The sequence below is a fragment of the Zootoca vivipara genome, chromosome 6 (genome assembly GCF_965207765.1).
Source record: "Zootoca vivipara chromosome 6, rZooViv2.hap1.1, whole genome shotgun sequence".
NCBI classification, from domain to species: Eukaryota; Metazoa; Chordata; class Lepidosauria; order Squamata; family Lacertidae; genus Zootoca; species Zootoca vivipara.
The window spans coordinates 69,666,054-69,693,110 of record NC_142589.1 but is presented as its reverse complement, the minus strand read 5'-3'; the positions used below and the strand labels follow the sequence as shown (position 1 = coordinate 69,693,110).

Below are 27,057 nucleotides of genomic sequence, written 5' to 3'. Positions count from 1 at the left end.
CAACCTTCGTCTAATCTTAGCTCATCAGTTCTTCAGGGTTAGGATCCTTATCTTACACTAACTATCTTTCAAAAAGCAGCTGACTAATCAATAGCACTCCTTTCAGCAATTGTAAAAAGAGATACAATATGAGGAAAGGCCCTAGCTCAGTGGTAGAGCATTTGCTTTGCAGGCAGAATATCCCTGGTTCATCCCCCAGCTTCTCCTGGTAGGGATGGGAGAGATCTTGGTCTCAAACCCTGGCCTGGAGAGCTGCCAGTGCAGACAATATTGAGCTGGATGGCCCCGATTCCTCGGTCAGCTCAGGCAAAAAGACTGCAGCGCAGCGAGGCAGGCTGCAAACCATGAGAACCCCTAATCTGTTTGATTGCCCAGTGTGCACCCTCTCTAGACCCCCCTGAAAAAAAACCTGGAGAAAAATTATATAGACCACAGCAACTCCCCTTTCCTGGTCCTCAAGTTTGCCCTGATGCTGCCCTGAGTATCCAGCTGGGCACAGCTGGGTGAGACCAGCTCCACCCTGTTCATCATCCACCAAGGTGTCCGGGATACAAACCAGATTGGCCTCCTCACCCATAATCAGATCATGGATGAGGGGGGTCTTACTCATAGTCAACCTGGCATTTAGCAACAGCAGCCATAGACCCAAGGGTTCCTCTCCTCCCGGACAAAACTCCCTTCCCTTGGTGGAAACTAACAACACCTACGACAGCAATAAAAAACCCCCACAAATTAAAAACAGTTAAAACAACTAAAGCGGTTACAAACAGGTTAAGACAGTGGTTGCTTTCAGTCTGCATACAATATGTAGCTGATTACTTTCTCCCCTTTTTCTAGTTACAGGTAAGTAGCCGTGTTGGTCTGACATAGTCAAAACAAAATACGGTAAAAAAAATTCATTCCAGTAGCACCTTAGAGACCAACTAAGTTTGTCATTGGTATGAGCTTTCGTATCCATGCACACTTCTTCAGTATCTGAAGAATTCACACTTCTTCTTCAGGATCTGAAGAAGTGTGCATGCACACGAAAGCTCATACCAATGACAAACTTGGTCTCTAAGGTGCTACTGGAAGGAATTCCCCCCCCCCTCCCATTTGACATTGTGTTTCCTTTGCATTGAAACATAGCTGCCAAGTTCTCCCCTTTTTTAAGGGAAATTCCCTTATGCTGAATAGGCTTCCTCGTGAGAAAAGGGAAAACTTGGCAGCTATGCATTGAAATGAACAAGGTAGAATAACATAATGACAGTGTAATTTGTGTAATTAATTGCAGAACTTACATACTTTTGCTACAGAGGACGGTGAGACGAATAACGTGGGTTTTAGCAGAAGGCAAACTGCAGCAGAACAGAAACAGTTACACGTATCAAACGGGGGGGGGGGAGGCAAGCAAAACAATGATTTCCTAAGCAGCCGTCTCACTCAGTATAAGGAGGCACAGGTGACAAAGAGGTCTTGCACCTTGAACAGCTGTGCAGAAGAGGGAGTGTCAGCTGCTGTGGCCTGCCATGCAAGCTACACCTGCTAAAATTATATCCTCTACACAATTATTAAAAGTGCACCCGTCCCTTTTTTGCATCTGAATACCATGGTGGTGGGGGAGGCAATTTTCATTGGGATTAGAGCGGGAAATTAAAGCCCCTTTCCTATGTCACAGCCCTGATCTACTTCTGTTCCCTTTACCATTTATTTAAGTCTCTTTGTGTTGAAATCAGACACACAGTGTAATTATCTAGTGGACAAAAGTCTTTGATGGTCAGCTTGCTTGATTTTCTCATCAAACCAGGCCAGGATGATTGACAGTAGCCTGGAAAAACACCAGTCCGTCCTGCTCCAGTGCTTTTAACAGAGGTTGTGATTTGTAGAAGTGAGTGTGTGAAGCCGTTCGCGCACCATGGAAATAAAACACTGAATGGTGGTAGTTCATTGTTGCAGAATGAATTTTTTAAGGGTCTGGGTCAAAACTGGCCACTTGATGTATTAACAAGCGTATGGTGTGCATATATTTTGCTTTTGTCTTCAATTATAACCTAGGATTCTTCATTTCATGGGAAGATTCTCCATTCCATTCCTGTATTGCTTTTCTTGTACATTCTGCCCTCCATTTCTCCCCTTCTGCATTCTAGTTTAACTAGAAGAGTTTCTAAAATTAAATTCTAAGGTAATGCAAAAGAGGACAGGGACACCTGCACTGTTAATTTGTGTAAAAAAAAAACGAGAGTTCAGCAGGCATAGTATGTCCTGGGCTTATCTCTTCTTTGATGTTGTTTAGTCGTGCCCGACTCTTCCTGACCCCATGGACCAGAGCACGCCAGGCACTCCTGTCTTCCACTGCCTCCCGCAGTTTGGTCAGACTCATGTTTGTAGCTTCGAGAACACTGTCCAACCATCTCGTCCTCTGTCGTCCCCTTCTCCTTGTGCCTCCATCTTTCCCAACATCAGGGTCTTTTCCAGGGAGTCTTCTCTTCTCATGAGGTGGCCAAAGTATTGGAGCCTCAGCTTCAGGATCTGTCCTTCCAGTGAGCACTCAGGGCTGATTTCCTTCAGAATCGATAGGTTTGATCTTCTTGCAGTCCATGGGACTCTCAAGAGTCTCTTCAAGCACCATAATTCAAAAGCATCAATTCTTCAGCAATCAGCCTTCTTTATGGTCCAGCTCTCACTTCCATACATCACTACCGGGAAAACCATAGCTTTAACTATCTCTTCTACATAACTATTAAAGGTGCAAGAGTCCCTCCCTGCCTTTGCATCCAATTACCTTATCACAAATCATACTTCCTGGCCTGGAAATAGGGTGGATGGATGCAAAGGAAAGCACAGTTGCATAGAATAGAAAATGTCAGCAGGTGTGGCTGAAATTTTCAGGCAAGGCACATCTGATGAAATTCTCTCTTCTACGCAACTATTAGAAGTACTGCAGAGGAGCTTCTTTTCTGAAACTAGGTCATGCTCAGTTTGTGTCAGTTCCTCCAATTCGTTCCCCCTTCTAGATCACCAGAGTGCCTGTCTGCATGGATCAAATACTGCAAGCAAAAGACGAAACAAGAATGAAAGAGCAACCTTTACAGGATCACCCTATGTACAGCTGTAGTGAGATTATTTTTGTAGAGTGTTTCGGTAACACACAGGCACTCCTGTGTCTTCATGCAACTTTATGTGCGGTCCCGCCCAGTCTGCTTTCTCTGTTTGATTCATACCCACGATAGTCAGTGAAGATACGCATCTGCGAAACTCAGCACCGAAAGAAACTTGATGCAATTGTGCACAGAAGTACACCAAGATGGCTAAAATAGCAAAAACAAAAAGCCGAGGTAGTGCAGATGGCCAATGGGAAACTGTAGGAAGTGAAAGCTGTAGCAAACAGTACTCTGTACAATGACTGAAGCTTTTGTTGTTGTTGTTAAGGAACAACTAATCATTGAAGGCATTTGAGAACAGGCAGTTTGGAACCCCCAAAACCCAGGAATAAATTGGGATGGGGACAATTTCCAAATCATCCCTAGTTAGGAGGAGCTGCTGGTTTCTTTCACCGGAACCCTAGCTTAGGGGGGCCCTAGGGATCTACAGAAGCTTATCAGGGGCTCCTGAAGGACAGTATCAGTCAGTAATAGTAGCCAAACTTCTCTGAATGGCAGCTGGCTCACCACAACTCAGTTTCACAGCCAAAGAATGTGCTGCAAAGGGTTGCATTGGGTGACCCGGGGCCAAAGAGGGCAGGGTTCCTGCCCCTTTAATTAATTGCACAGAAAATTAATTACAGCAGGTATGGTTTGCAAGACACCTGCTGAAATCCCCTCTGCTAGTCAATTAAAGGTGCAGCAGCCTTCTCCTTGTGCCCATCTCTTTGTTCATGCACCCAGTTTGTGCAGGACAGCTTGCCCCTGGGTGCTGGTCACTGGGAGTGGGGGGTGGGCAACAAGATGGAGGTCTTTTGTCCTTGTGCTGTGGTGGCTGGTGCCCATTGCAACTGATGGAATCAAGTGAAAAGGTTCCAAGAACTCGGGCCAGGAAGGAGATTAATTAGGAATTCTTCAAACTGTTTTATGCTTAATGAGACAAATTCCAGTTGATTTTCAAATCCAGGACAAGGCCCTGTTTCATTTATTCTTCATCAGCTGGAATATATGTTAAAAGATCCTACGTTAGACATATATCTTATATCATTGTGATACATTTTATCATCTCTACATAGAAAATTGTACATAGGCAATTATACAGTTTATAACAGAGACAGCTTACCCATAGTTTCATGGTCAAAGTGTACCAGTTGTGTTTGCCTAACTTGCTCAATCTGTTTGCAGCATTTAAATGTAAAGTAAGGTGTGGTCTACTGCAAAATTAAAGGAACAGTGCTACAGCTAAAGATGCTGAATTGTGCTGCGACAATTTAAAGATACAGTATCATGGTTTAACTACAGGCATAAGATTAATTATAAAAATGCTGTAAAATCAAGACTATTATTCAAACCCCTGGGATGTAACGTGTTAAAGATATGAATAAACTTAGATTCTTGTTGGAGGAGAAGTCTATCGTTGTTCTTCCGCTGAAAACGGGCTGGAGGTAATTTCCAGGGCCTTGTCCTGGATTTGAAAATCATTTCAACTGGAATTTGTCTCATTACCGTAAGCATAAAACAGTTTGAAGAATTCTTAATTAATCTCCTTCCTGGCCCGAGTTCTTGGAACCTTTTCATTTGATTTCCTGATTGCACCAAGAACTCCAATTTCTACAGCATTGCAACTGATGGGGCAGAAGGCAGTGAGCCACAGCGCTACTTGGAGCCAGAGCCAACGGCAGGCAGAGCCAAGGACTTCTAGTTTTGGCCCCATCTCCTCCCTCCTGAGTTATACAAAGGCAACACTGAGACTCGGGAGGAGGAGGAGCTGGACAGGGTCAGTGGTAGAGCATCTGTTGGGCATGCAGGAGGTCCCAGATTCAATCCCCACATCTCCACTTATGGCTGGGAGAAAGACCCTTGTCTGGAACCCCAGAGAACTGCTGCCAGGCTGTGTTAGACAATACTGAGCTAGCAGGACCAGTGTTTGACTCTACAAATCTTTAATGCATAGGCAGGTGGAGACGGGAGGAAGCATTTTTTTAGGTACTTCTATGCTAAGCTGTTTTGGGCTTTAAAGGTAAGCGCCAGCACCTTGCCCTGGGCTCAGAAGTAAATAGGCAGCCAGTATAATTATTTCAGAAGTTGTGTAATATGGCTCCAGTTAAGATTTATAGCAGCCTAATTTTAATTTTTTTGACACTGTGTAACAACAACAACAGTAACAGTAACAGTCCTAGTATATTAGGATTGCCATATTTCAAAAAGTGAAAATCCAGACACAAAAGTTGTTAAACTTTTATTGGCAAAGTTGTTGAGCTTTGTTGGCAAAAACACAAACAATAATGAAGTTTTTGTGCTATTTTAAAGGGAAATTGCCAAAAACGACACTGCCGACATGGGATGACATATGTCCCGGTTTTCCTGAACATTTTAGCGATTTCCGCCCGGACACTGCTTCCGACTGCAGTCTTCTGGCTATGTCCAGGAAATTCCAGACCTATGGCAACCCTACATAGTTAATGCTCAGTGAACACCTTTCACTTTCTGTTCCTCACTGTTATATACCTGAAATATACTCGGAGTCGAGAGTGAATTTCATGCTCTTTATTCAGCTCATATTCATCAAGGAGAAGAAGAGAAGACGAATCGCTCTTTTCCCAAAACCATCAGCTTATATACATTATTTACACAATGGGCCTTGCGTGATTGGCTACTTCAGGGCTACACCTGTGGGCCAATTATATTGTGGATTGACTTCTGCCTGCAGCCTGATTGGCTGCTCCTACAGGCCAATCAGGTAGCAGATTCACTTCTGCCAGCCGCCTGATTGGCTGCTCCAGCAGGCCAATCAGGTTGCGGATTCACTTCCACCTGGAGTTGGATTGGGTAGCTCCCGCTGATTCTGAATCCTATTGTTCTAGGATTCAGCTCAGTACATAACACCCCTCCCCTCTAAGTTCCAGTCCTGCCCGGGAAGTTGCATTCGTAGTCCCCAAGGTCTGCTGGCCGCCTCCGTGTGCGTTGTGGCCTGGGGTGTTCCTTGGTCAGGGGTTCTGGTTCTGGCTCGTGTTCCGAGGCTGCTGGCTGTGCCGGGGCTGTCTGGTCTGGCGCCACTGAACCACTAGGTTGTGACTCTGGTTCCGGTGTCCTTCCAGCCTCGGGGCGCCCCTCTGTGCCTACTGCTTCTGCTTCCCCTGCCCACCCCTCTCGCTCTACAGGCCTCACTGCCCTGCTGTCCCCTTGGGACCCCTCTGTCCCGCTCTCCTCCCGGGTTCCTCCTGGGAATCGTCGCCGTAGCTGGTCGCAGTGGCGGCGCCAACATTGCCCCCCTTCCGTTAGTACCTCGTACGACACGGGACCGGTCACCTTGGTGACTGTGGCGGGTACCCATGCTGGGCCTGCCCCAAAATTCTTTGCATACACTGGGTCCTGGGCCACAAATGTCCGGGGGTTCCTGCCTTTCCCCACCACTACCTCATCCTGAGCTCTGTCGGGGTGAAGTCGGTCCAGTCTAGTTGCAAGGCGCCGGCCCATGAGTAGTTCAGCTGGGCTCCGGCCCGTCGTTGTGCTTGGGGTGCTGTGCTGTGCTAGAAGAAATGCGGCAAGGCGGTATTCCCAGTCCCCTTGTGTTATGCGGCGGAGGCTGTCCTTGGTGGTCCGCACCATGCGCTCCGCTTGGCCATTGGTGGCAGGGTGGAATGGTGCTGAGCGGATGTGGCGGATGGCGTTCTGCGCTGTGAAGGTCTGGAACTCCTCTGACGTGAATGCGGTTCCATTGTCCGAGACGAGGGTGTCAGGGAGCCTGTGGGTTGCAAACAGCTTACGTAGTACCCGGATGGCTGCCGCCGTAGAAGTGGACGGTACCAGTGCGACCTCCAGCCATTTGGTGTAGGAATCCACCACTATGAAGAATGTTTTTCCCTGGAAGGGGCCAGCGAAGTCCACGTGCAAGCGTGACCATGGATGTCGGGCGGACTCCCAGGGCTGGACTGGGGCCCTTGGGGGATCCGGGCGGGATTCTTGGCAGGTCTGGCAGTGTTGGACCCAGGCCTCTATCTCTCTGTCAATCCCCGGCCACCACACATAACTCCTGGCAAGGGCCTTCATCCTCACTACCCCTGGGTGTGTCTCGTGTAGGGCTGTGAGGACCCTTTTGCGGAGGGGCTGGGGAACAACAACCCTGCTTCCCCATAACAGGCACCCCTTGTGGGCCGACAGTTCATGTTTGCGGTTTGTGTAGCCAGCAAATTCTGGCCCGGGGCTGCTGCTGGGCCATCCTCGCCACACCCAGTCCAGGACCCGGGAGATGACCCTATCTTTTGTGGAATGGTGCGCAACTTCTTGTGCCTGAATGGGTCGGTCGGGAAGCAGCTCCAGGGTCATAACCTCTTGCGCAGGCGCTGGGTCGGGGCCTGTTTCTGGTAGTGGTAACCTGCTGAGTGCGTCTGCGTGGCCCATCGCCTTCCCAGGGCGGTGGATTAGTGCATACTGGTAGCCGGCAAGGAAAATTGACCACCTGAGGACACGTGGAGACAACACTTGGGGGGTCTGCTTCTCGGGGGCAAACAGGCCAAGCAACGGCTTGTGGTCAGTCACTATGGTAAAGGGCCGCCCGTACAAGAAATCATGGAATTTTTTTACGCCCTTCACGATTGCCAGACCCTCCTTGTCAATCTGTGAGTAGTTTCGTTCGGCTGCAGCAAGCGTCTGGGAGAAGTATGCCACCGGCACCTCTCTTCCATCCGGGAGTTGGTGTCCCAGGACAGCGCCGATGCCATAGGGAGAGGCGTCGCATGCCAGCACCACTGGCAGCCTCTCGTCGAAGTGTGCCAAGACCGAGTTTGAGACGAGCAAGTCCTTGACTGCCTGGAATGCGGCCCTTTGTCGCTGGCCCCACACCCAAGGGGCCCTTTTATCTAGGAGTCTGTGTAGGGGCTCCGCTACCGCTGCCTTATGGGGAAGGAAGGCATGGTAAAAGTTCAATAGTCCCAAGAATGACTGAAGTTCGGGCTTGCTCTTGGGCGCTGGGGCCTCACAAATGGCCCGTACCTTGTCACCGGTTGGATGGACCCCTTCTGCGTCCACCTTAAATCCCAGAAAGTCCACCTGCGGCACTCCCAGTAAACACTTTTCCCGCTTCACCTTGAGGCCCGCCGTCTGGAAACGGTGCAGGACGGAGCGGAGGCGGTCCTCAAATTCCTCTGGTGTGGGCCCGGCGATCAGTACATCATCGAAGAAGGGGGTGACGCCAGGAATCCCTTTAAGGAGAGAGTCCATTAGATTCTGGAATATGCCTGGTGCCACGCTAACGCCAAATTGCAGCCGCTTTACTCTGAATGCCCCTCTGTGCGTCACAATCGTCTGAGCCTCTGCTGTAGCTTCGTCCACAGGCAACTGTTGATACGCTTGGGCCAAGTCCAGTTTGCCAAAGATTTTTGACCCAGCCAGGGTGGCGAGGACATGGCTGACCACTGGCACTGGGTATGCATGGGCCGTGAGAGCCTTGTTTATAGTGCATTTGTAGTCTGCACAGATGCGGACCGAACCGTTAGGCTTGACGGGTGTGACAATTGGAGTTTCCCAGGGGGCGTTGGGCACCGGCTCCAGCACTCCTTGCTCCACGAGCCGGTCCAATTCCTCGTCTATGCGGGGTTTCAGGGCGAACGGGACCCGGCGGGCCTTGTGCCTGATGGGTCGTACAGCGGGGTCTAGCTGTAGGGCAATGGGGGGTCCTGTATATCGTCCCAATGCCCCATCGAAAACCCCTGGAAACTCTTTGCATATGGCGTCCACGTCCACTTGTAAGCTAGTGCGGTTCACCCCGGTAACGGCTAGCCCCAGAGGTCCAAACCATGCCAGTCCCAGTAAGCTAACATAGGGGCCCTTAACTACCAGCAAGTCCAATTGTTGCTTTCGCCCTCGATATTGCACCCTGAAGGTCCCCACCCCCATTGTAGGGACCTTACGTTTCTGGAAGTCCCGGAGGGTGAATGGGGCCGGCCTTAGTACATAACAATACCTCTTGCTGGACTACCCCAAAATTGTTCAAAACCTCTGCCTCATTCTCATCTGAGTATTCTTATAGTCTCCTTGTCTGAAATTCGCTGCCCATATTGATGGGAATTTCTGTGTGAACATGTTAAAGTTTGTTTTACTGAATTTTCTGCTCAAGGACGCCCGTCCTTTCTTCAAATGTAACAGGAGAAAGACACACCAAGAGAAATATTCTGACCCATCTAGAGTTAACAGGCTACTGATTGTCAGTGTTTATTTTCCAAGAGACGCTGGTCATTCCCTAGGCAGCCCTATACTGGGAAGTTTTAAATGTTTGATGTTTTGCTATGCTTTTATTATGTTGAAAGCTGCCCAGAGTTGCTGGGGCAACCCAGGCAGATGGGCGGTGTAGAAATAATACAGCACCACCACCACCACCATCATTATCATCATCATCATCATCATCATCATCATCTATGAAGGCTGTCAGTCCTCTGGCTGTCTTTGTTTCTTTGCTCCCATGGGTTTAATGATTTTTCTGCCTGCTGCAGCAAATGTAATATGCCATGCTAGATGCAATAGAATTTTAAATTGTATCTTTATTGCTTCTTTTATTTTTTGAATTGCGTTTTATTGTATTACAATTTTCATTTCATAGGAACGGAACGTAGAGCGGTATCACAGCACTTCAAACTGTCTTCCCCCAAAGCATCCAAGGAACTCTAGTTTGTTAAGGATGCTGTGAGTTGGGAGGCAACCCGTGTTTCCTTCACAGGTTCACTTTGATTGTGACTTCAAGCTGGGGGTTATGTCAGAATGAGGCCTAAGTCACCCTAGTAGCCCAGCGATTTCTCTGAGTATAGTATGTGGGGATCACAGAATCATCACCTTCATCATGATTTTATTTGTATGCCGCCTTTCCATAGTTAAAACAATGCTCAAGGCGGCTTACAACATGACAAGATCTACACAATTACCAACACAACAGAAGTCATAAACAATAAACGTATCAAAAAGTACACAACCAAATGGAAAACAATTTCCACATAAATCATAAAATCTAAAACTAAGAATACAGCGTTAATATCAATCACAATTTAAAATGACATAGATAAAAAAACAAAAGCAATTTAAAAAGAAAGAGAAAACAAAAACATTATACACCTTGTGTATAAAGGTGGACATTTCAGCTCCAGCACTGTATGTTAGTAGTAGGAGCTTTGTTAACCATGATTAATATGAACCAGGATTCCTTATTAACCCAAGTTTTAACCAAATTAAAAACAACTAGAAACAGTGGTTTTGAGGCTCAGTTTCAATGGACTGTTATTTCACATTTTGAGTGACTAAATTGTACCATATAATCATAGAATTGCAGAGTTGGAAGGGTCATCTAGTCCAACCTCCTGCAATGCAGGAATCTTTTGTCCAATGTAGGACTTGAACCCACAACCCCGAGATGAAGAGTCTCATGCTCTACCGATGGAGAACTGAGCAAGTTCAGTGGGGATGAAATGCTACCTGACTACGTATTGGGGACAGAATGGAGTGTGCTGTGAAAAGGCCTGGCCACCTGGCTGGCTGGCTAAAATGCTGAAGAGGAGCTTTCTTCACTGCAATATTTTGTTGCAGCGCCCCCCACCCCCTAGTATAAGTGATTTTATCTGCCAGGCCTCAGCAGCTTTGCTCTGTGGGCTTGAGGCAGCAAGCATGTGCTTGCTGGAGGAGCTGGGAGAGAAGCAAACCACACAGCTCTCTTCCCCCTGCTTTGGATGATACCATCTCCCCACCAGCGGTGCCTGCAGAAATGTCTGTTCAGCACCCCCAAAGACTTCTGCTTTTGGTGCATGAAGTCTTTGGTGCAGCAGCACCCGGCGCTGGGTGTTGGGAAACAGGCGCATCATGCAAACTCTCCTGCAAGACAAATTTCGAGTCTATGAGGCCTGGCCTGTACTATTCTGCAGGAGGGGAATGGCGTATTTTAATGTTCCCATTCTTTTAGTTTTGGCTTTTTTAATCTCCCTGCAAGCAAAAGTTTAGTATAGCAGGAAGATAGCTGAGCTTAAACCTTTCTCCTGAACATGCTCCCCACCTCCTGTTTTCCCCAACAGCAGGCAGGAGTTATTAGTTTACCTTTTCGTTTTCTTTTTTTCTTTTTGCATGGGAGAGCATTCAAAAACACTAACCCCATCCTGAAGCTTGAAGTCACACCCGCCGGAATTTTACCTCCTTGTTCTCTTGCACATGACAGGGTCAATTTATGTAGGATCGGATATTCATTATATTGTGGGATGGCCACCTGTCATGGAATCTGTAGTTGGGATTCCCGCATTGCAGCGGGTTGGAAGAGATGGTCCTTGGGGCAGGGGCGGAGCAAGGTGGGTGCGGTCTGCCCTGGGTGTCACCTCTGAGGGGGGTGACAAAATGCTGTGTGGCATTCAGCGTCTATGAGAGACTGTGTGGCTCTGGCGTGCGCTGGTTTCCCACTGCCAAAACAGTCCACCTGCCAGCTCCCCCTCAGCTGTAGGGCAGCAGGCAGACTCCTCGCCACAAGGCACGCAATCTCCGCAAAAAAGCTCAACAATTCTATCTCCCCCAAAAAATATCAAATAAAGTCAAATAATTTTTGCAGGAGGCAAAAATAATAATACAGTAATAAATTTCAATGTGTGGGGGGGGGAGGTGACAAGAAAATTTCCACACTGGGTACCACCTGACCTTGCTATGCCACTGCCTTGGGGGTCCCTTCCATCTGTACAATTCTACGATTGCTCTGTCCATTGAACCACACGGGCTGTTTAGAGTGACTCAGGAGCCCCAAGGGAGCTGGTTTTCTTTCGTGACTGGACTTAAGAGCTCCAGCGCTGATTGCGAGCAACCTCCTCCCTCGGTTTCCTGAGCTGGGGGTGCGTCATCGCCCAGGAATTCCATTGTCGAGATAGGGCCGGGATTTGTGGAAACCTCACTGTGCAGTCCTGGGAAAGCTCAGCCGTTGACTTCCCCACCTGCATTTTTAAAACCAGAACCCGTCGTACGGAGCCGACCCAATAATTAGGCAGGGTAAAGCAGCAGATACTGGAGCGGTGGGCACCAAAGTTCTGGAGGACCGAGCTCTGTGGTGCACACAACCCGCCCTCTCTGTACTAGGGTGGGTTCAATTTGTCAACTGCACTTTCTTATCTTCCCAGGTTTAGGTTCGTTTTGCCACATTTCTGTATGAGTTTCCAAATCTCTTCTTGGAAAAAATTGCAAGCAGATGATTAGTGCAAGTTTCTCCCAATGCACACATATTTGCACAGCTATTTTCCCTAACAGCATACATGGAGGGAGCCCCACCAACCTGGGCCATATTTAGAGCATCTGCTTTGCAAAAGGTCCCAGGCAGGCTCAACCCTGGCGTGCCCAGGTAGGGCTGGGAATAACCCCAGTCTGAAATCCTGCAGAGCTGCTGTCCGTGTAGACAATTCTGAGCTAGATGGACCATTGGTCTGACTCAGGATCAGGCGTTTCCTATGCTTGCCCACTGGGACTTCAGAGACAGAAGTGTTTGATGTTTTGGTTTCAGTCCTGCATAATCCCAGCTCTCTCTGTACTCAGTTTCCATTCCTTCTAGGACCAGCCCAGTGAAGCGACTTAGCTCAGGCTGCAAATTGGGGTGGCCAAATGCAAAAGAAAACAGGGCTCCTGTGCCTTGAACAGTCACATAGAAAGGATTTCAATATGTGCTGAAATTCCTGGGGCAGGAACCTTGTCCTCCCTGCTGCAAATCCCGCAGTACTTTTGGGGAGCACTGAATTTGTTCATCCTATTTAGCTTATTATTATCCTTTCTATTAACCAATAGCATTTAGATTTTTCTGCCTCTGGCACCGACATTCTTTCATTCCCAGAAAAGGGGAGGGATGGCAAATTCTTTGGAAACCTAACATTACTGGAAGTGGCAGCGTTACTGCGGAGATCAGTCTCATGAGAGAGGCTTGGCCCAGTCATTGCATTGTTTTAACTTCAAGCGTGTTGTTAAAAACTCTTTCATCTACTTGGGCTTTCAAAGCCAATTTACCCTAATAGGTTTGTTTTCTTTAGAGTTTCAAATGTGCGTGTGCCTCTCATCCTTGTTTTCCTGATGGTTCTGTTTAGGTTGGCTTCTTTGATTGTTTTATTGTTGTATGTTGCCATGAGTTTGGGGAACTATGAATTTATTATTATTATTATTATTAATCATTCCCCCATTCTTGTAAGGAGCTCAGAGTTCTCCCATGTGCTCCAACAGACATTTTTCATGGACTGGGGAACTTTGGGCCCTTCCAGATGTTGCTGAGCTACAGCTGCCATCTTCCTTAACCAGTGGCCCTGTTGACTGGGGCTGATAGGAACTGGAGCTCACAAGTTCCCTGATTCCCAAACCCTCATCCTTTGCTTGTGCACTTTCCCCCACGCTTGCAGGAGGCGCTGTCAGTCGTAAGCGAGGACCAGTCCATATTCGACCCATCCTTTGGCACCCCGCACCTCCTGAAGACAGAGCTGCCCTCGGTGGACAACTACGGTGGCAAGGAGGGCATCGGTCTGGAGGAGCCCCAGTGGCAAGCCCAGGCCAACAGCAGAAGCCATGTGGTGAAGCAGGAGAACGAGCAGGTCAACTGCTCCAGCAGGTCAGTGGCACTTCTTTGAGCTGGCTAGCAGAAATTGAGCCGGCAATGCCATGGCGACTCGGAGGAAAACTAAGGCCCGGGGGCTGGATCCGGCCCAATCTCCTTCTAAATCCAGCCTGCAGACGGTCTGGGAATCAGCATGTTTTTACATTAGTAGAATATGCCCTTTTATTTAAAATGCATCTCTGGGTTATTTGTGGGACCTGCCTGGTGTTTTAAAACGAGTAGAATGTGTGCTTTTACTGTATTTAAAATGCATCTCTGGGTTATTTGTGGGGCATAGGAATTCATTCATATATTTTTTTTCAAAATGACTCCTGGGCAAGGCTCTCCCATCCTCCCAGCAGGCAGGTTCCATCATGGAAGGAAGCTTCAAGGGCTAAATTTATTGTAATCATGTGGCTGCTCAAGGCCCAGAAACCTTGAATATTGGTTCCGCCCAGCTTAGTACTGCTATTAAATGAGCCTCGCACCAAGTGAAAACAGAACATGGGAGAGAGCAGAGAAAACTGGCTGACGTATTTGATCAAGAAAACATAAAAGCAACTGACAGGGACTGCGTACACGGCATCCAGTCAAGGCATGCTCCCCCAAAAAGAATCCTGGGAGTTGTAGTTTGTTAAGGGTGCTGGGAATTGTAGCTCTGTGAGTTCCCGGATTCTTTGGAGGCTCTTTAAATTTGTGTATGCAGCCTAGCTGCCTCTACAGCTTGCCTAACCCAGATCTCTGCATTCTTTCTATCTGAAGTTGCCACTTTTTCTTTCTGTTTTGGTCAGAACTTGCTGCTGTGCCTTTAAGAACAAACTGCTTACAGCAGACATCCCCAACTTTCAGCCCTCCAGATGTTTTGGACTACAATTCCCATCATCCCTGACCACTGGTCCTGTTAGCTAGGGTTGATGGGAGTTGTAGGCCAAAATATCCAAAGGGCTGCAGGTTGGGGATGCCTGGCTTACAGGGACAAAAAGAGCAGGTGCTGAGAGGTGATCCTTTTACCTGCCCATTTCTTGCAAACTAGGCTGCTGTTTAAAGTGCAAGATGCAGTGAGGCCAGCGATAGGCAGATCCAACTAGGATGTGGGAGTTGTTCTTGTTTTGCAGTTTAGTCATGTCCGACTCTTCGTGACCCCATGGACCAGAGCATGCCAGGCACTCCTGTCTTCCACTGCCTCCCGCAGTTTGGTCAGACTCATGTTGATGGCTTCGAGAACACTGTCCAAACATCTCGTCCTCTGTCGTCCCCTTCTCCTAGTGCCCTCCATCTTTCCCAACATCAGGGTCTTTTCCAGGGAGTCTTCTCTTCTCATGAGGTGGCCAAAGTATTGGAGCCTCAGCTTCACGATCTGTCCTTCCAGTGAGCACTCAGGGCTGATTTCCTTCAGAATGGATAGGTTTGATCTTCTTGCAGTCCATGGGACTCTCAAGAGTCTCCTCCAGCACCATAATTCAAAAGCATCAATTCTTCGGCGATCTGGGAAACCAGGGTTCACTCAACCATGGCCCTGTCTCTCAGCCGAACCTACCTCACAGTGTTGATGGGATTAAAGAAGGAGGCCAGGGAGCCAGGGTACACGCCACTCTGAACCCCTTGGGGAAAAGGGTGGAATACAAATGCAATGAATACATATAAATATTCTTCTTAACAGACCATGCTCCAGTGAGGATGGGGACATTCCCTACCCTGCTGCTGCGCCTGGGCGTTTCAGACCATCTTTACTGGCTGCAGGACGTATCTTCCCCTGGAGCTTGTGGCTGCTCTCAAACCCACAGGAAACAACTCACTTCCCCTTCAGCCAAGCAGCTTATATTAGGCGAATTTGCATCAACCAACAGGCATCTGGTGCAAAAGAGGTTAGCGTAGTTCATGGCTTCCCAACTTCTTTCTAAAGGAGGCTGAACCGCAGCTCAAGCACTGCTCAAAAGGAAGGTGGACTCGAGGGAGGGACACAGCTAAAATTCCCAGAGTGGCTTAACAACCATCCCTCTTCGCAAGGAATACTGGGAATCATGACAGATAATGCAATGATATGTACAATTTTATAACATGCAGAGAATAATATGGATAAACAAACCAGAGAGGGGAGCTGAGGGAATACTTTGGAGGGAGGGGGGGAGGGAGGGGGAGGGAATAAAGGGGGGTGTAATTGGTTACATGTATTGGCAATTTGCTTTGTTTAAAAAAGGAATTTTCTTTAATAAAAATTTATGTTAAATAAAAAGAAAGAAAGAAATGCTGGGAATCGTAGCTCTGTGAGGGGGGCAGGAGACTCCTAACTCACAGCACTTACTAGACAAACTACAGCTCCCAGAATTCTCTGGGGGAGAAGTCACTGCTCTTTGAAGTGATACCATAGTGCTTTTAATTGATGGTGTGGATGTTGGCCCAAGATGTCACAGCCCCCCACAGATAAAGCCTGTTCTTGTACTGCCACGCTCAGGAAGAGGAGTTAGCACATGAAGAAGGGGCTCAGAGGATGGTCGCAGAGTCCAGGTCGGTTTCTGCCTCTGTCATTGATGCACACAGAGACCTATAAGCTCAGCTAACTAGCCAGGCTAGAGGCCTTGTGCCTTATCTTGTGCTAGAAGCAGCTTTAGTCCCAAGGTTGTAAACAACATTCCTAAGTGTCTACATTTGAGAATGAGACGTGCTCTGCTCAAATGTCCTAACCCCCTCAGGTAGAAAGGAATGCAAAGAGACCACGTGCAGCGGGTTTTTGCTACATCATCACCTGCGAAATGCTGGGAGAGTGCCATTCAGCTATGGCAAGTTCCCAGACCTCAGTGAGCATGTCATCCAAGAAAGCCCCCTCTCCCTCTCTTCTCCACCAGCAGGCAATCGCCCGTGGACTGCAGTGTGACACGGAGGGGCAAATCAGGGGGAGCAGTTGACCCGTCCCAGGTATCCTATCCAGGTGGATACAACAACCAGCGCAGCAGCCCACCTGTCAACCCCCCCACCGAGGAGAAGAGGGTCATTGTCCCAGCAGGTCAGTATATGGGGCTTTTTGGCATCTCCCCCCCCTTCTTCCCGACTTCTGCTTCACACGCTATGCTGAACCCAGGTACAAGCTCTCTCTACACATGTACAAGGGTGTGCGTGAAATAGTGTGCTCTTGTTGGTTTCTACAGCTCAGCTTTTGTGTGCACAGACTGTACACTTGTTGAATGTAATGTGCGAATACCCCTGCTGGCTTCTTGTATTGGGGAACAGCCTTTTCTTCCAGTAATGGCTGGTTTCCCAGGCTGTTATTCCACCCGCTGTGGGCGACTACCAAATCCCATTTGTAAGTTGTACTCTTGACACAAGGGATGGTGGCCAAATCACTTCATTTAGAACAAACTCTAACAGATGTAAAGCATGAGAAAAGCCCACTAGAAACCTATATCCTTTCAGCTGCCTAAGGGCCTAGCCTCTAGAACTCCTGAGCTTTTGTGTAAAACCAGGACTACACTAGAAAGTAAGGAGTGGCGGTGGTGGATGACTGTTCAATTAGAAGTGACGGGAAATCGCACATCACATGCTCAGAGGCACAAGCATCTTACATATTCCCGGTCTGAGCTCTCAACTTCAAAATAGGTCAAGAAAGGCCTATGGATTGTGTAGTTAAGAAATTCCAGGGCGTGTTTTATGTGAACCATTTCACCAAACATAAGAGCACCCCACAGAACCGATTACAGTAGGGTTGCCATAATTCAGAAAGAGAAAATCCAGACAGAAAAGTTGTTGATTCTGTTTTGCAAAATCGCAAAGAAATGAGGTTATAGAGGTACAGTATTTTTTTCCAGAAATCGCTGATATCGCCACTTCCAATATAGGTTGCACCATGCATTTAAAGCACATGACTCCCCCCTCAAAGTATGCTGGGAACTGTAGTTTGTCAAGGGTGCCAGGAATTATAGCACTATGAATGGTAAATTACAGTTCCCAGGATATTTTAAAGCATGTGCCTTGGATGTATGGTGTGTACTCAGAGGCATCCTCACTATCATATCGCCCCAAAGTATCCTGGGAACTGGAGTTTGCAAAGCGTGCTGGGAACTAGCTCTGTGAGGTGCGAACTACAGTTCCCAGGGGCCTGCAGAGGGTGTTTTGCCCAAGGAACATCCAAAACCTGGAGCCAACATTGTACCTTAGACACCTGTATCTCTCCAACAGACCCCGGCGTGTGGACCCATGAACACGTCCGCCAGTGGCTTGACTGGGCAGTAAAGGAGTACGACCTCATCGATGTTGAAACCGGCCTCTTCCAGCATGTGGATGGCAAGGAACTGTGCAAACTTGGCAAGGAAGGTTTCCTGCGGCTCACTACACCATACAACGCCGACGTGTTGCTGTCTCACCTCAATTACCTGCGCCAGAGTAAGGCCATTGACAGGCTCAGGGTGGAAAAACTCAGTTTTCAGATAGAGGCTGCATGTGGGACAGAGGGGCGTTGCTCAATAGCCACTTCTAAAAATTGCTTTATGCCCCACCTTGCAGAAACTTCATGGGGAGCTAGTTATCTGAGCCATGCAAAACTATCAGGAGAATTGGATGACAGATCTGTGGCAGGATTGTGGTGCTGGATGTGAGGAGTATGCATGTCCTCCAAAAACGCCTTGCATGTAGAGCACTAGCCGCTCAGAGAACCTGCTTCCGTGACACTCTAACTTTCTATGTGTGGGGTCGTTTAAAAGATGGGGGATGCATTCAAATGAAAGATCCTCCACTTACAGTCTGAAGTAGAACATATTCGATGTGGAATTTGAGACCCTGGGCTAGAGGGACAGACATAGTGGGAAGCAGATACCTTAGCTCTTGAACTAGCTTGGAAAGCATTCTCTTATTCTTACTACAACTATGATTACCCTGTGATAATAGCAAACGAAACTGCAATCTGTGGCTGGCCAATGACCACCGCAGCCCCTCCTGCCCTCTAATAACTCTTCTGTCTTTCTCCCTCCTCCACCCAGGCAGCCCCACTTTTACATATCCGCCTGCACCAGTCATTACTCAGCAGCCCCCGCCCCCACCACCCTCGAGGGCCCAAGTCAAATCCGGTAAGTTGCCAACAAAGGTAATGGCAAGATTGGGACGTGGGGCTGGGATAGGACCTGCATCTCACAGATCTAACATGAAAGCAAAGTTGTGGTGCTTGAGAGTGAGCCACAGAGTCAGGGGAGGTCTGGCTATAGACCCAATCAAGCAATCCTCACCTGAGAGCACCTTCCAGGGAATGAAGGTGTTTCACAACGTAGGTACTTCCACAGTAGCCATTACCGATATCCCCCATCCTCTCACTTTTTACAGAGAACCACTGATGCTGACCTGCTGCTTGCTGGTGTTTCTCAGTGTTTCATTCCCAACTTTTCCCAAATCCAAACTATTCTGCTTTTTAAAAAAAAAGAAAAAGAAGAAAAGAATTGCAGCTCCAGCCTCTCCAGTTGTAAAACGCCACTGAGGTTCTTCCTGTTGAAAGCAGTGCAGTGTTGGAGATTGCCCCGTAATTTTTCAGTTCCCATTCTCTACATGGAGGGGGAGGACAGCGCATATATATTTGGTTGTCGTGCAGTATTGCAAGCATGGCGAACACGGATAAAATGCACCACTGTTTCCCATTTTACAAGACGGGGTCTTTGAATCATCTGTGAACTGTGTCTTTCCTCCCTGAAATAGCACCTCTCTTTAATTCAGGCCCATTTTCTCTCTCTTGGTACAGAGGCTGCATATGAAGAAATACGTCGCAACAGCTGGGGCAGTGGCTCCATCAGCACAACTTCCAAAGGTACTAGTTATTCATTCCCAGAATAAAAGCTGGGAATGCTACATTTTTAATCTCTCTCCTCTGGTAGGGGAAGGGCCATAGCTCACCGGTCTAGAACATCTGCTTCTAATGCAGAAGGTCTCAGGGTCAATCCCGGGCATCTCCAGCTAGGCCTGGGAGAGACCCTCCTGCCGCCTGAATCCTGGAAAGCTGCTGCCAGCCAGTGTGGGCAATACTAAGCTAGCTGGACCAGGGGGGACTTACAGCTCCCGGTTGTCCTAACCTTTGTGAACTGCTTGGGCAGGAATAAGTCATTCTCAGTCTGGACAGTGGCAGTCTGGATTGCAAACTCCACCACCGTTTTGGAAAAGCTGCAGGCGCCCAATAGGCAGAGGACCCCTCCAGACGTCCTTTTTCTTGTGCACACATGATTATTTGTTCTCATGGAGCCAGAACACAGAATCATTCAACAAGGCTAAAGGGTGGAAGATTCAGGATAAAAGATCAAGCATTAAAAAATTCCCTAAACAGGGTTGCCTTCAGATGTCTTCTAAAAGTTAGATAGTTGTTTATTTCCCTGGCATCTGATGGGAGGGCGTTCCACAGGGCAGGCGCCACTACCAAGAAGTCCCTCTGCCTGGTTCCCTGTAACCTCACTTCTCGCAGTGAGGGAACTGCCAGAAGGCCCTTGGTGCTTGACCTCAGTGTCCGGGCTGAACTAAGGTGGAGACGCACCTTCAGGTATACTGGGCTGAGGCTTTAAAGGTTAGCACCAACACTTTGAATTGTGCTCGGAAACGTACTGGGAGCCAATGTAGGTCTCGGCAGCCACTCCCAGTCACCAGTCTAGCTGCCACATTCTGGATTAGTTGTAGTTTCCGGGTCACCTTCAAAGGTGGCTCCATGTAGAGCACATTGCAGTAGTCCAAGCAGGAGATAACTAGAGCATGCACTATCTGGTGAGACACAGTCTGTGGGCAGGTAAGGTCTCAGCCTGCTTACCAGATGGCGCTGGTAGACAGCTGCCCTGGACACAGAAATGACCTGCGCCTCCATGGACAGATGTGAGCATAGAGCAAATGTTAAACTAGGGAACTTGTCTCCCCCAGCAAGCTTCCACCAACCTACGTGGCTTTTATAAAGCGATTAGACAAATTCACAGAGGTTAAGTGCATTGATGGATACTAGTCCCGGTGGCTGTAGGATACCTTTTGAGAGCAGTGTGCCCTTGAATACCAGCTGCCAGGAACGAAAGCAGGACAGAGCCATGGGGCTCAAGCCCCTCTTGCGGACTGTCCATAGGCATCTGGTTGACCCCCTGTGAAGAACAGGATGCTGGTGTAGGTGGGCCTTTGGCCTGATCCTGCCATGCTGTTCTTCTGTTCTTTTGACTTCAGTCAAGGGGAAATAGTTCTCAGCCCTGGTTAAATCAAATAATTGCATGTGGACATCTTTTGTTTCTCTCTCTTAATGCTTCCCCTGCTACGTTTCCATCTTCAAGGCTCCCCACCACAGATCCAGGGCGTCGGCAGGACTCCTGATTCAACACGCATTGCTCCAGGTACAGTTTTGCACCTTTCCCAGGAGAGGTTTACACCACTTCCTGCCTTGGGACTGCCACCTTTTTTATTATTATTAACCAGCCTCTGTTCCTGTGCTATTAACCACAGCATCATCTGCAAACCAGCAGGGGCTCCTGTATATCTCCATGCTGTCAAAAGGATCACCTGCTGATTTCTGTAGATCAGGTTGTTAAAAGGCAGAAGAGCAGATTAGGCTCCTCTTTTTCTGGTCAGTTGGCAACTATGCTTTCTAGTGATACCACACGTTTTGTGATGTGGGGATGGCAAGCATATTCTTATAATGCTCTCAAACGAATATATTTAGCTTGCACAGGCGGAAGGGGCAAAGCAGGATTCTTATATCCACGGTGTTGAAGAGAGAATTTTGACAGAATGCTGAAGGGAAGGGGAAATCTGCACTAGCTAAAAATCTCTCTTCTATATAAACAGAGGAGAAAGATCATGGACTTCAACAGGTCACCCTAGCATCAATGACATGCCTTTATTTAAATACCCCTTCTTACCCCTAATATATTTCCCACTTATATTTCATCTCCACAACAATCTTGTGGGGTTGGTTGTGACAATTCTTCTGCGGCTGGAGAAAAAAAGGCTGAGGAGCAGAGGTGCTTCCAAGGTCACAAATAAGACCACAGCTGAGCTGAGGGGTAGCCAACTTTTTTAAAATAGCAGGGCTTCTGCGCCTTTAACGGCTATGTGGCTGGCAGGAATTCAGCTGACAAAATAATCGTTGGCTTGGTTGGGTTTCTGCTTGCCACTCAGCTCCTAAAGACCTTGCTAAGAAGAGAAGTTGGCAAACTACCACGGTGGTGATTTGAACTTGGCTCCCAATGCAATAGCATCTAGTAGGCCAGGGATGGGGACCTGTGGCTCTCCAGATGTGGTCGGACTTCAGCTCCCATCAGACCCAGCCAGCATAGCGAATGCTCGGGGATGATGGGAGTTGTAGTCCAGCAACATCGGGAGGGGGATCCCAGGTTCCTCATCCTTGGAGTAGAACATAGTGGCTCTTGGAGCATGAAATATACTCGGTCAAGAGTGAATTTCATGCTCTTTATTCAGCTCATAGTCATCAAGGAGGAGAAGAGAAGACGAATGGCTCTTTTCCCAAAACCATCTGCTTATATACATTATTTACACAATGGGCCTTGCGTGATTGGCTACTTCAGGGCTACACCTGTGGGCCAATTATATTGTGGATTGACTTTTGCCTGCAGCCTGATTGGCTGCTCCTACAGGCCAATCAGGTAGCAGATTCACTTCTGCCAGCCGCCTGATTGGCTGCTCCAGCAGGCCAATCAGGTTGCGGATTCACTTCCACCTGGAGTTGGATTGGGTAGCTCCCGCTGATTCTGAATCCTATTGTTCTAGGATTCAGCTCAGTACATAACACCCCTCCCCTCTAAGTTCCAGTCCTGCCCGGGAAGTTGCATTCGTAGTCCCCAAGGTCTGCTGGCCGCCTCCGTGTGCGTTGTGGCCTGGGGTGTTCCTTGGTCAGGGGTTCTGGTTCTGGCTCGTGTTCCGAGGCTGCTGGCTGTGCCGGGGCTGTCTGGTCTGGCGCCACTGAACCACTAGGTTGTAGCTCTGGTTCCGGTGTCCTTCCAGCCTCGGGGCGCCCCTCTGTGCCTACTGCTTCTGCTTCCTCTGCCCACCCCTCTCGCTCTACAGGCCTCACTGCCCTGCTGTCCCCTTGGGACCCCTCTGTCCCGCTCTCCTCCCGGGTTCCTCCTGGGAATCGTCGCCGTATCTGGTCGCAGTGGCGGCGCCAACATTGCCCCCCTTCCGTTAGTACCTCGTACGACACGGGACCGGTCACCTTGGTGACTGTGGCGGGTACCCATGCTGGGCCTGCCCCAAAATTCTTTGCATACACTGGGTCCTGGGCCACAAATGTCCGGGGGTTCCTGCCTTTCCCCACCACTACCTCATCCTGAGCTCTGTCGGGGTGAAGTCGGTCCAGTCTAGTTGCAAGGCGCCGGCCCATTAGTAATTCAGCTGGGCTCCGGCCCGTCGTTGTGCTTGGGGTGCTGTGCTGTGCTAGAAGAAATGCGGCAAGGCGGTATTCCCAGTCCCCTTGTGTTATGCGGCGGAGGCTGTCCTTGGTGGTCCGCACCATGCGCTCCGCTTGGCCATTGGTGGCAGGGTGGAATGGTGCTGAGCGGATGTGGCGGATGGCGTTCTGCGCTGTGAAGGTCTGGAACTCCTCTGACGTGAATGCGGTTCCATTGTCCGAGACGAGGGTGTCAGGGAGCCCGTGGGTCGCAAACAGCTTACGTAGTACCCGGATGGCTGCCGCCGTAGAAGTGGATGGTACCAGTGCGACCTCCAGCCATTTGGTGTAGGAATCCACCACTATGAAGAATGTTTTTCCCTGGAAGGGGCCAGCGAAGTCCACGTGCAAGCGTGACCATGGATGTCGGGCGGACTCCCAGGGCTGGACTGGGGCCCTTGGGGGATCCGGGCGGGATTCTTGGCAGGTCTGGCAGTGTTGGACCCAGGCCTCTATGTCTCTGTCAATCCCCGGCCACCACACATAACTCCTGGCAAGGGCCTTCATCCTCACTACCCCTGGGTGTGTCTCGTGTAGGGCTGTGAGGACCCTTTTGCGGAGGGGCTGGGGAACAACAACCCTGCTTCCCCATAACAGGCACCCCTTGTGGGCCGACAGTTCATGTTTGCGGTTTGTGTAGCCAGCGAATTCTGGCCCGGGGCTGCTGCTGGGCCATCCTCGCCACACCCAGTCCAGGACCCGGGAGATGACCCTATCTTTTGTGGAATGGTGCGCAACTTCTTGTGCCTGAATGGGTCGGTCGGGAAGCAGCTCCAGGGTCATAACCTCTTGCGCAGGCGCTGGGTCGGGGCCTGTTTCTGGTAGTGGTAGCCTGCTGAGGGCGTCTGCGTGGCCCATCGCCTTCCCAGGGCGGTGGATTAGTGCATACTAGTAGCCGGCAAGGAAAATTGACCACCTGAGGACACGTGGAGACAACACTTGGGGGGTCTGCTTCTCAGGGGCAAACAGGCCAAGCAACGGCTTGTGGTCAGTCACTATGGTAAAGGGCCGCCCGTACAAGAAATCATGGAATTTTTTTACGCCCTTCACGATTGCCAGACCCTCCTTGTCAATCTGTGAGTAGTTTCGTTCGGCTGCAGCAAGCGTCTGGGAGAAGTATGCCACCGGCACCTCTCTTCCATCCGGGAGTTGGTGTCCCAGGACAGCGCCGATGCCATAGGGAGAGGCGTCGCATGCCAGCACCACTGGCAGCCTCTCGTCGAAGTGTGCTAAGACCGAGTTCGAGACGAGCAAGTCCTTGACTGCCTGGAATGCGGCCCTTTGTCGCTGGCCCCACACCCAAGGGGCCCTTTTATCTAGGAGTCTGTGTAGGGGCTCCGCTACCGCTGCCTTATGGGGAAGGAAGGCATGGTAAAAGTTCAATAGTCCCAAGAATGACTGAAGTTCGGGCTTGCTCTTGGGCGCTGGGGCCTCACAAATGGCCCGTACCTTGTCACCGGTTGGATGGACCCCTTCTGCGTCCACCTTAAATCCCAGAAAGTCCACCTGCGGCACTCCCAGTAAACACTTTTCCCGCTTCACCTTGAGGCCCGCCGTCTGGAAACGGTGCAGGACGGAGCGGAGGCGGTCCTCAAATTCCTCTGGTGTGGGCCCGGCGATCAGTACATCATCGAAGAAGGGGGTGACACCAGGAATCCCTTTAAGGAGAGAGTCCATTAGATTCTGGAATATGCCTGGTGCCACGCTAACGCCAAATTGCAGCCGCTTTACTCTGAATGCCCCTCTGTGCGTCACAATCGTCTGAGCCTCTGCTGTGGCTTCGTCCACAGGCAACTGTTGATACGCTTGGGCCAAGTCCAGTTTGCCAAAGATTTTTGACCCAGCCAGGGTGGCAAGGACATGGCTGACCACTGGCACTGGGTATGCATGGGCCGTGAGAGCCTTGTTTATGGTGCATTTGTAGTCTGCACAGATGCGGACCGAACCGTTAGGCTTGACGGGTGTGACAATTGGAGTTTCCCAGGGGGCGTTGGGCACCGGCTCCAGCACTCCTTGCTCCACGAGCCGGTCCAATTCCTCGTCTATGCGGGGTTTCAGGGCAAACGGGACCCGGCGGGCCTTGTGCCTGATGGGTCGTACAGCGGGGTCTAGCTGTAGGGCAATGGGGGGTCCTGTATATCGTCCCAATGCCCCATCGAAAACCCCTGGAAACTCTTTGCATATGGCGTCCACGTCCACTTGTAAGCTAGTGCGGTTCACCCCGGTAACGGCTAGCCCCAGAGGTCCAAACCATGCCAGTCCCAGTAAGCTAACGTAGGGGCCCTTAACTACCAGCAAGTCCAATTGTTGCTTTCGCCCTCGATATTGCACCCTGAAGGTCCCCACCCCCATAGTAGGGACCTTACGTTTCTGGAAGTCCCGGAGGGTGAATGGGGCCGGCCTTAGTTTGGGACCCCCATTAGGGCACAGTTCCCTTAATGTTCGGGCCGAGATTATGGATAGAGTTGAACCCGTGTCCAGCTCCATGCGGCATGGGGCTCCCTCTATCTGTACCTCTATATAAATTTTCTCTGTGCTGGGATGGGGCAACTGGAATACCTGGTAGTCCGTGATCTCCGTCGAGTTGCCTTGGTGCATGGTGCCGTGTGACCTGGGGCTCCTGGGTCGGTCATCTGATGCTTGTCGACGGGTGAGTCGAGCCCGACACACCCGGGCGATGTGTCCCAATTTTCTGCACTGCCTGCACTCTGCGTTGCGGAAACGACAGGTCCTCCTCTCGTGGTTCTCCCCGCAGCTTGCACAGTTCCCTCCTTCTCGTCGAGGCTGCTGTGGTGTGTGTGCTGCTTGAGTGCGCCGCTGTACTCGGTGTACTTCCTCCCTGTCAGATTCGGATTCGTCGGTGAGGTCTTCGTGGTAGACCCTCGGTTGGGATGGCGGGGCCGGTCGTGCCTCTTGCGATGACCTCTCGGCGGCTTCGGTTGCCAGGGCTTCCTCCAGAGCAATCTGGAACGTGAGGTCTTTTTTGGCGTAGAGGCGTCGTTGCAACATCTCGTCCCTCAGGCCACCAACGAGGCGGTCACAAAGCATGTTCTCCAACTCTGAGAAGTTGCATAGCCGGGCGGCTTGGCGGAGGGAGGTCACAAACCCAGTTATGGTTTCCCCCGGGGCTTGCCGCTTTGCGTAGAAGGCATTTCGGCAAGCTACCACCGAGGGCTGTGGTGAGAAGTGCTCCTTCAGCCGTTCCATTATTGTTTTGTAAGAGACGGTAGCGACATCTCTAGGTGCAAGGAGAGCCCGGGCGATTTCGAACGTCTCCTCTCCACAGACGCTGAAGAATGTCGCCCTCTTCATGGCATCGTTGGTGACTTCTTTCGCTTGCAGGAGGAAGTTGAAACGGGCGGCGTACCCTTCCCAGTCTCCTGATGCTGGTTTGAATGGCGAGAAGCTGCTGTCGGTTGCCATTCTGGGTTCCTTGGGTCCTGGAGCTGAAGCCTGGATGCACGGTGCGATGCAGCGGTGCAGCAGGTGGCGGTGCTGCGGTGCAGTGCGTGGTGGCGGTCAGCTCAGCAGGATCCCACCCTCGTCGCCAGTGAAATATACTCGGAGTCAAGAGTGAATTTCATGCTCTTTATTCAGCTCATAGTCATCAAGGAGGAGAAGAGAAGACGAATGGCTCTTTTCCCAAAACCATCTGCTTATATACATTATTTACACAATGGGCCTTGCGTGATTGGCTACTTCAGGGCTACACCTGTGGGCCAATTATATTGTGGATTGACTTTTGCCTGCAGCCTGATTGGCTGCTCCTACAGGCCAATCAGGTAGCAGATTCACTTCTGCCAGCCGCCTGATTGGCTGCTCCAGCAGGCCAATCAGGTTGCGGATTCACTTCCACCTGGAGTTGGATTGGGTAGCTCCCGCTGATTCTGAATCCTATTGTTCTAGGATTCAGCTCAGTACATAACAGAGCAGTTGGGCCAGAGGGAGGGCTACTTGTTACTCAGGTGGTCAAGCCT

At 49.8% G+C, this 27,057-nt stretch overlaps 1 protein-coding gene across 3 annotated transcripts in view; it reads left to right on the top strand.

Moving 5' to 3' along the window:
* The window catches only part of LOC118087502 (retroviral integration site protein Fli-1 homolog), a 37,909-nt gene that overhangs the window by 8,173 nt on the left and 2,679 nt on the right, over positions 1-27,057 (top strand). For 2 of the 3 annotated variants that reach the window (XM_035120207.3, XM_035120204.3), the window contains exons 2-7: positions 13,499-13,704; positions 16,533-16,690; positions 17,860-18,063; positions 18,657-18,743; positions 19,403-19,468; positions 20,949-21,008. In XM_035120207.3, coding sequence (XP_034976098.2) covers positions 13,499-13,704; positions 16,533-16,690; positions 17,860-18,063; positions 18,657-18,743; positions 19,403-19,468; positions 20,949-21,008 — 781 coding nt within the window. The remainder of the gene's footprint in view (positions 1-13,498; positions 13,705-16,532; positions 16,691-17,859; positions 18,064-18,656; positions 18,744-19,402; positions 19,469-20,948; positions 21,009-27,057) is intronic. The other variant, XM_035120205.3, reaches the window with a different exon arrangement.